The sequence below is a fragment of the Cornus florida genome, unplaced genomic scaffold (genome assembly GCF_030987335.1).
Source record: "Cornus florida cultivar Cherokee Brave unplaced genomic scaffold, ASM3098733v1 CherokeeBrave_3.0.0_Hap2_Chr11, whole genome shotgun sequence".
NCBI lineage: Eukaryota > Viridiplantae > Streptophyta > Magnoliopsida > Cornales > Cornaceae > Cornus > Cornus florida.
This window is the reverse complement of record NW_026775581.1, coordinates 103,720,030-103,729,708: the sequence shown is the minus strand read 5'-3', so window position 1 is coordinate 103,729,708 and position 9,679 is coordinate 103,720,030. Positions and strand designations below refer to the sequence as shown.

At 30.3% G+C, this 9,679-nt stretch overlaps 1 protein-coding gene and 1 pseudogene across 1 annotated transcript; one reads left to right on the top strand and one right to left on the bottom strand.

Moving 5' to 3' along the window:
• The first annotated feature begins 358 nt into the window (after positions 1 to 358).
• On the top strand, positions 359 to 5,315 carry LOC132281729 (protein FAR1-RELATED SEQUENCE 5-like). The gene is made up of 5 exons (XM_059783404.1): positions 359 to 1,873; positions 1,978 to 2,407; positions 2,488 to 2,647; positions 4,617 to 4,725; positions 4,884 to 5,315. The coding sequence occupies exons 1-5, from the start codon at positions 359 to 361 to the stop codon at positions 5,313 to 5,315; spliced, it is 2,646 nt and encodes an 881-aa protein (XP_059639387.1).
• Positions 5,316 to 9,321: 4,006 nt separating this feature from the next.
• Positions 9,322 to 9,440, bottom strand: LOC132287241 (U2 spliceosomal RNA; annotated as a pseudogene).
• Positions 9,441 to 9,679: the final 239 nt, after the last annotated feature.

Genomic DNA, 9,679 nt, shown 5'->3' with positions numbered 1-9,679 from the left:
TGGCTCCACTAAACAGACAATCTCTGGATTATTATCCTTACATAAATGATTAAGAGAATAGAGTATAAGAGTTCGATGCGGTTTTGGCTCTAATTGAATAGAAGGCAACTTTTTTTTTTTCTTTTTCAGCTTCTTCTTTTTGAGACTTCAACAACACTAGAGTAGAAAACTCATTGTTGTTCTCATCCGAAACATCTCCTCAACCACCAGTAAGAACCTAGACATATAATTTTAACAAATTCACAATCAGTGTATAATAAAGAAAAAATAAAGTACAAGTATTATGTTTGTAACATTATTTTTCGTTGGTTTATAATGTATTTGGTTTACAGGTGTGTTATCATACCTAATTTATTAAATGGAATCTTTGGATGATGATATTGATGATCTTAAAATTGGAATGAGGGTTTCTAGTGAAAATGAAGCATATAAGTTATATTGTAAGTATGCCCTGCGAAAGGGTTTTGGTGTTCGAAAAGGAAACTTTCGGTATACTAGTGGTGGAGTTATTAAACAACGGGAGTTCTTATGTGCAAATGCAGGACAATATCGCGATGGTGATCCTTTTAATCCGAAAAAAATAAGAAGACTAGTGACCCGAACAGGTTGTAAAGCTCTAATTAAATTTGTAATTGCAGAAGGAATTTGGGAAATTAGTTATATCAATGATGAACACAACCATAACTTTGTTGATCAAGAAGAAAGACAGTTTTTAAGAATAAGCAGAAACATAGATTCAGCTAGTGCAAGTGTTCTAAATTCTATGGTTGGTGCTGGGATAAAAGGGACAAAAGCTTACTCATATCTTTCGAAAGAAGTTGGTGGATCTGAAAATGTCGGGTTCACTTTAAGAGATTGTCAAAATTTTGTTAATGAGAAAAAGAAAAGTTTGATTCAAAGAGGAGATGCACAAAGCGTAATAAAACACTTTAAGCAATGTCGAGCTGAAGACCATATATTCTTTCACAGTGAGGAATTAGATGCAGAAGGTCGTTTGGCAAATTTTTTTTGGAGAGATGGAAGATCGAGATTAGACTATGACTATTTTGGGGATGTTGTTGTTTTTGATACCACGTATCGAACAAACAGATATGATATGATTTTTGCTCCATTCGTAGGAGTTAATCATCATAGGAAGAATATTTTATTTGGTTGTGCATTTCTTGTAGATGAGACCACAGATTCTTTTGTTTGGTTGTTCGAGGAATTTTTAGAGGCGATGGATAACAAGGCACCCAAGACAATATTTACTGATCAATGTCAAGCAATGGCAAATGCCATTAAAAAAGTTTTTCCAAACACTTGTCATCGTCTTTGTTCATGGCATATTTCAAAAAATGCCACTCAAAAGCTTGGGACCTTGTATGGAAATTACGAGTTCAAAACTTTGTTTCAGAAGTGTCTACATTCTGAAGCAATAGATGATTTTGAATCAACATGGAGTCTAATGATAACGAAGTTTGGCATTGCGGACAACAAATGGCTTAAGTCACTTTATGGACTTAGAGAGAAGTGGTGTCCGGCGTTTAGTCTTGACACTTTCACTCTCCGTGCTAAATCAACTCAAAGAAGTGAGAGTATGAACAATGTTTTGCAAAAGATGTCCTCTAAAGCTATGACTTTAATGGAATTTGTGCAACATTATGAAGAACAATGTGAGAAGATGCGGTTAGCTGAAGCTAATGAAGATTATCGTAGTAAGCATGGCATAATACAAATGAAAGCGAAGGATTCCAAAATGCTGAAACAAGCAACTTGTGTTTACACAAATAATATTTATTACTTATTTGAAGATGAGGTGCTTTCTAGTTTGGCAGTGAAATTGGAGTTGTTATCAAATCTACAATCTTCATTTATCGTGCTTTTGTGGGAGGTGATAAGCATTACATTATAAATTTTGATTCATCTAATTTTAATGTAGTGTGTTCTTGTAAGTTGTTTGAGTCTACTGGGTGGTTGTGTCGGCATGCACTGAAGGTTTTCAATTTATGGAATATTCATGATATACCATCTCAATATATTCTAGAAAGATGGACAAAGTATGTGAAATCTAAACAGCCTCCATTTGAAGTTGGTGGGTCGTCTAGAAATAAGAAATCATCTTTGACTCTAGAAAGAAGCATCTTACTTCAGCAATCTTATCGCGCTATCAATCACTTGGTTATGACCGCTGAGGGAAAAAGTTTGGCCAAGAAACATGTGCAATTAATGTGGGAGGATGCACAAAAACTTATGGAAACCTTCAATCCAAATAAAGAAAATGACAATACTTCTAGTGATCTCACGAAGATTGGTGGACATTTAGAGGAAATGATTGTGCTGGATCCTTCACATGTGAAAGCAAAAGGAGTAACGAATGCTCGAATAAAAAGCTATTTGGAGAAAAGGAAACGTAGGCAAAAAAAAGGTAATAAAACACTTTATTCAATTTTAGTTTACTGTCAAGTCAATAGATGTACAATTATACATTTTAATTCTGACTTGCAGGGCAACCATTACACAACACTTATAATGTGCCCAGTGCTCCAGTGCTTTCTCTCCCACCTGTTCATGCTCCAACTCTTCATTCATTTGGGCAACAACTACATACAAACATTTTCAATCCTGGTGTTATTCATACGTCACTCCAATGCGAGCAACAAGTCAGGTATTATTCAACATATGATTGTTATCACTTATATGATTTTTTTGGATGAGTAACATAATTTTATTGTTACATGCTTATAGGAATGATCTTGATGCAAGCAAGTGATTTGCAGAGGTTGTGGAGCAGCCAAGACCGGAAGAGGATATTTTGAATGTTAATGTCATTTGTTGTTGAGAAGAGGATTTTTGTAATAGCAAGTTGTTTCCAGTATAAACATGTTGTTAATTATAATAGCAGGACTTAAAATTTCAGTGTAAACAGTGTTAAGTATAGGAATGTAATGTCTTTTAAGTTTTCATGCTCTGTTGATATCAATCATTGAGGATTTGGGACACACCATGGTTTTGCACAACTTAAATCACAAAAAAATTTAGTTGTGTTTATAAAAAAATCCAACAATTTTAAGTACAACACCAGGACTTCTGTTGCAGATTTGTTGCATTCTTCTTCTGTTGTTGTTTCACTTTGCTAGTGTTGGGTGGTGTCTTGTGAGAGCTGAGGGTTTTTGAATTGGTTCAATTTATTTGAGAAGCTTGGATTTATTGTGGAGTATGCAGTATTTTTTTTTTTCTTCTGTTTTCTGCACTCTGTGTTTGTGCCTTGTGTAGGCTGTGTTTTACTGCTTTAGGGATGTATTCTATAGGTTCTTAAATAGTTCTACAACACTGTTTAATTTTTGTTGAGGAAAGGATTTTTGTAATAGGAGGTTGTTAATAGGTTGTTAATTACAATTGCAGGACTTAAATTTTTAGTGTAAACAGTGTTGTTAAGTATAGAAATGTAATGTCTCATGCTCTATTAATATCAATCATTGAGGATCTGGGACACACTATGGTTTTGCAGAACTTAAATCACAACAAAATTTAGTTGTGTTTATAAAAAAATCCAACTATTTTAAGTATAACATCAGGGCTAACAATTTTAAGAAAATCAAACAAGATTAGCCTCATATAAAATGAAATAATATAATACAGGGGAGATCCGAGGGCATACCCTCGCCTGAGAAACATAGAAGGCAAAGAAAGAAACCAACAATGAGGATACCTTTGCCAAAACACAACACACTATGAGAACCTTTAGAATACATTCATAAAGTAGTAAAACACAGCCTACGCAAGGCACAAACACAGAGTGCAGGGAAAAAAAAAAAAAAACTTCACATTCCACAATAAATCCAAGCTTCCCAAAGAGATTGAACCAATTCAAAAACCCCCGGCTATCACAAGACACCACCCCACACCAGCAATGCATTCACAAGGCAGATAGACCCCAAAAATGAAGCAACAACAGATGGGCAAAGAACCCATTCTCCAAAAGCAAACCAAATGCCCATCTCCATCAAAAGCAAAATCACAGCCACATAGAAATTCAGAGAGCGCACAAGGCAACATAAACCACAGAAGAAGAGTGCAGCAAATCCGCAACAGATTGGCATTGAACCAAAGCCAAGAACGACCATACTATCCAAGCAAAAATATAAACACCGATAGGCACAGACCCATTCTCCTATAAGCATACCAAATATAGTCTCAATCATACTATCCAAGCAAGAACGCGACTGCAGCGGCAAAGAATCATACTAAACAATCAACCTCTTAACTATACATCAGAAAACCATCCTGCTGCTAATACCCATGATATCCAAATTTCCCAAAGCCCACCAATAAAACGCATGAACTGTGGGCAAACCTCAATTATGTGAATACTGACATGCATTTACTTATGTTTTCAGTGATCAATTATGTCAATATATAGTAATTTTCAGAAATTAAAAAAAAAAAAAAAAATGTTCGTAAATTAAAGTTAAAAAAAAAAAATAAAAATAATAAATAATAAATATGAACGCTATCTGGAAGAAAAAAATATTTGTGTAAGACTGATCATCAGATCCTGCAATTAAACACGCGAGATGGTAACAAAAGGTGCTGCTGCAATGTTTACATATCTGTTGAAATCCCAATATTCTTAGACCGCAATCCGCTATGAAAGAACCAGAAAATGAACACATTGACCTTTCGAATCAGCTTTTTCAATCATTACTGGACTCGATACAACACACAGAACTTCAGAGGCAAGTGGTCTCTGATCAAAACACAACTCGCCGATCTCAAGACTCAACTCGCCGACCTCGCCGACCTCGCCGACTCACCTCCCAACTCTCTCTCTAGAACTGTTCTATTCTGTCTCCGATACTCTCTCCGACGCACTTTCCCTCTCTAAAGCCTGTCGAAATTAGACCCTCCTCGGCGGCAAGCTTAAGACGCAGAACGACGTCGATTCGGTCTCGGTGAAGCTGGACCGGCAGATCAGAGACTTCGGCGTTTTGATCAAGAGCGGGGTGCTACACGACGACGCCGTTCTGAGGTCGTCGAAGAGGGAGTCCGATCGAGTCGAGGCTCGGAACTTGATAACTCGGTTGCAGATTGGGAGTCGTTCTGAGGTCGTCGTCGACGTTGAAGAAGGAGTCCGTACGAGTCGAGGCTCGGAAGTTGATAACTCGATTACAGATTGGGAGCACCGAGTCGAAGAACTCGGCGTTGGACTCACTGCTGGGGTTGATTCAGGAGGACGACAAGAATGTGTTGATTGCGATGGCGCAGGGGATCATCCCGGTGGTCGTCGAGCTCGACGCCGGAGGTCAAAGAGAATACGTCACGGCCGTCGCTAGGGTCTCGATTGTAGATTCGAGCAAACACGTTATGATCTAGTTAGGGCAACGAGGAGAGAGAGAAAGTGGAATGGATTTCAATGTTTATTTTGAAATTTGAAATTTGAAATAAGTTTTTTTTTTTTTTTTTTAACAAAAGAAAATAGACGGAGTTAACTTTTTCTCCGTTAAGAGCTGACGTGGAAAGTTGGAAAAGTGTCATGCTTTTATTGGACGGGGATAGCATGTTGGCATGCTGACGGGGTAACCTTGGGGTACCCAATATTCACTCGTATTTTAGAACGGTTGCGTGTCGCGTGGCATATGTGGCACAACCCATGCCACAACCTCTTTGCAAATGGACACAGTGTAACTGTAACCACCGCTTCAAGGACCCAACTAAAATTTATTGAGATCCCTAGCAATTCCAACGCTATTGTGAGGACCCAACTAAAAATTATATTGAAAATAAATAATTAAAATATTTTATGAAATTCATAGAAATAAATATGAGAAAATTTAAAATTAACTAACAAAAGATCAATGCTAGGATTTAGTCTTGTACGAAAGAGAGGATAGGAAGATCTTTCTTGAGTTCTATGTTTAAGATTTCTTTTTTCCTTTTTATTTATAAGAAATTCATATATTCATGTGTTCTTAACAGAAATACTCACATTATATTGAGAGGTAGAGGAGATATCATTAAGTCACATCCTTCTCTATCTTTTTTTTTTAAGTAAATCTACCGCCTATATATATATATACACACACACTACTAAAAGACATGTGTGATGCACGTGTTGAATGTTTTGTAACTTATCGATATATTAGATCGCTCATTTTTAAATTGTTTATAGTTTTCGTTGTATGATATTGTTAGATATTAATAAATATTTTTTATATTAATAAATAAATACTAAAATATTTTGAAATTGACAGTAGAGTTGGAGTTTTGTAAAAAATAAATTTTTTTAGGTTTTTATATTAATACTGAAATATTTATATTATATTTTTTTATTAATTAAGAAATTTTTTTATTTTAATACTGAAATTGGTGGTAGAGTTTGAATTTTGAAATTAATAAATTCTTCTAGGTAATATTTAAAAAATTATATATATATAATAGTATAGATTTGAATTTTATTAGGTAATTTGAAATTTATTATAATTTTAAATTTACAATAGAAATTCAATTATAATAATTTTTAATTAAATTTTAAATTACAAATTCACAAATACTAATCATGCATTAGATTGAAATTGAGATAAAAATTTATTATATGAAGTTTGTGGTTTTTTGGAAGACCCTAAGTTGTATTTTATTTTCTTTAAATATATCTTTGTCTAATGTGATGGACTTTTATAGAAAATAAAATAGGTAATTTGTGGTAGAGTTATTTTATTTTCTTTAAATATATCCTTATTTAATTAGATTTCCTTTTATTAAAAAACTCATAATAAATAGATAAATACATGTCATATGTGATAGAGTTTTAAATAAAATAAAATAGATAATATGTGGTACAGTACGTTCTATAGAAATTATTTTATTTTCTTTAAATATATTCATAATAAATAGATAAATACAGGTTATATGTGATAGAGTTTTAAAGAAAATAAAATAGGTAATTTGTGGTAGAGTTTTATAGAAATTATTTTATTTTTTTTAAAAAATATTCAGAATAAATAGATAAATACAGGTTATATGTGATAAAGTTTTATTAAAAATAAAAGAGCTATTTGTGGTAGAGTTTTAAGGAAATTATTTATTTTTTATATTAATAATTCTTGTCTAACTAGATTTTTCTTTACTAAAAAACTCATAATAAATAGATAAATAGGATAAAAAAAATTCCCTAGTTGGTACTCATACACACTTGTCTGTTCCGAAACTTGAACCCTGACCTCCCTTTGGAAAGTAAGAAGCTGATACCACTAGGTCACTGGCCCGTTAGTAGACAAATAGGTAATTTGTGTTAGAACTTTATAGAAACTCTTTTAAAAACTCTTTTTATATAAATTAATAAATATTTTATTTATATTAATAATTCTTGTCTAATTAGATTTCTTTATATTAAAAAATTCATAATGAATAGATAAGTAGGTAATTTGTGTTAGAGTTTTATAGAAACTCTTCTAAAAACTCTTTTATATTAATTAATAAATATTTTTTCAGGTTATATGTGATAGAGTTTTAAGGAAAATAAAATAGGTAATTTGTGGTTGAGTTTTAAATATATTCTTTTTTAATTAGATATCATTTTATTTAAAAAAAACTCATAATAAATAGATAAATAGGTAATATATGTTAGAGTTTTATAGAAACTCTTTTAAAAATCTTTTTATATTAATTCATAAATATTTTTTTGTACTAATAATTTTTGTCTAATTAGATTTTCTTTTATTAAAAAAACTCATAATAAAAAGTAATTTGTGGTAGAGTTTTAGATAAATTATTTTATTTTTATATCAATTAATAAATATTTTTTATATTAATAATTATTGTCTAATTAGACTTTATTAGGTAATCTGTAATTTGAATTTTATTAGGTAATATTTAAAAACTTATTTATATATATAATAGTATAGATTTGAATTTTATTAGGTAATTTGAAATTTAGTATAATTTGAAATTTACAAATATAATAATTTTTAATTAAATTTTAAAATATAAATTCAATTATACTAATCATGCATTAGATTAAAATTGATATAAAAATTTATTATATGAAGTGTATGATTTTTTGGAAGACGTACCCTATATTATATTTTATTTTCTTTAAATATATCCTTATTTAATGTGATAAAGTTTTATAGAATATAAAATAGGTAATTTGTGGTAGAGTTTTATAGAAATTATTTTATTTTCTTTAAATATATTCTTGTCTAATTATATTTTTTTTTATTAAAAAACTTATAATAAATAGATAAATATAGGTTGTATGTGATAGAGTTTTAAAGAAAATAAAATAGGTAATTTGTGGTAAAGTTTTACAGAAATTATTTTATTTTCTTAAAATATATTAGAATAAATAGATAAATATAGGTTATATGTGATAGAGTTTTATAGAAAATAAAATAGCTATTTGTGGTAGAGTTTTGGGGAAATTATTTTATTTTTTATATTAATAATTCTTGTCTAATTAGATTTTCTTTTACTAAAAAAGTCATAATAAATAGATAAATATGTAATTTGTGTTAGAGTTTAATAAATATTTTATTTTAATTTTATTAAATAATAATTTTTAGAGCAAAAAAATACTTATATATAAAGAGAGTATAGATTTTTTTAGAAACAACAAATAGATAAAATTGGTAATTTGAATTTTATTAGGTAGTAGTTTTTAGAGTTTTATAGAAACTCTTTTTTTTAGAGTTTCTATAATTTGAAATATGTTTCATGTTAGAGTATTTATAAATATTTTATTTGAATTTTATTAGGTAATAATTTTTAAAGTTTCTATAATTTGAAATATATTTCGGGTTAGAGTTTTAATAAATATTTTATTTGAATTTTATTAGATAGTAATTTTTATACTTTATTAGGTAATAATTTTTAGAGTTTTTATAATTTGAAATATATTTGGTGTTAGAGTTTTGATAAATATTTTGTTTGAATTTTATTAGGTAATAATTTTTAGCCAAAAAAAATTAGTACTATACTTAGCCAAAAGGCTGAGAAAAGTGTGATTAATATTTCTTTTGGTTTATAATTTTATAAGAGACTTTCATATAATTATTTATAACTTAAAACCGATATGGGACATTAAAATTCAACTTGATCTTAACCAAAAGGCCGAGAAAGGTGCTTTTATAACTCAAAATCGATGTGGCACAAAGTAGCAAGTTACTCTAGTTGACCCAATCCAAAAAAATTTAGTACTACATTTGATCTTAGCCAAAAGGTCGAGAAATGTGTGATTAATATTTCTTTAGGTTTATAGTTTTTTAAGAGGTTTTCATATAATCATTAACTCAAAACCGATGTGGGACAATAAAATTCAACTTAATCTTAGCCAAAAGGCCGAGAAATGTGCCTTTATAACTCAAAACCAACGTGGGACAAAGTAGCAAGCTATCTAGTTTACCCAACCAAAAAAAATTTAGTACTACACTTGATCTTAGCCAAAAAGCCAAGAAATGTGTGATTAATATTTCTTTATGTTTATAGTTTTATAAGAGGCTTCCATATAATCCTTTATAACTGAAAACCGATATGGGACAATAAAATTCAACTTGATCTTAACCAAAAGGCTGAGAAAGGTGTGATTAATATTTCTTTAGGTCTATAGTTTTATAAGAGACTTTTATGTAATCCTTTATAATTCAAAACTGATGTAGGACAAGAAAAATAAATTTTATTAGGTAATTTGTAATTTGAATTA

Coding starts and splice junctions, on each gene's coding strand:
- LOC132281729 (XM_059783404.1), top strand. CDS start 359: ATGGAATCTTTGGATGATGATATTGATGATCTTAAAATTGGAATGAGG. Junction 2,408..2,487: donor GAAACGTAGGCAAAAAAAAG/GTAATAAAACAC, acceptor TCTGACTTGCAG/GGCAACCATTACACAACACT. Junction 4,726..4,883: donor CAGAACTTCAGAGGCAAGTG/GTCTCTGATCAA, acceptor TGTCGAAATTAG/ACCCTCCTCGGCGGCAAGCT.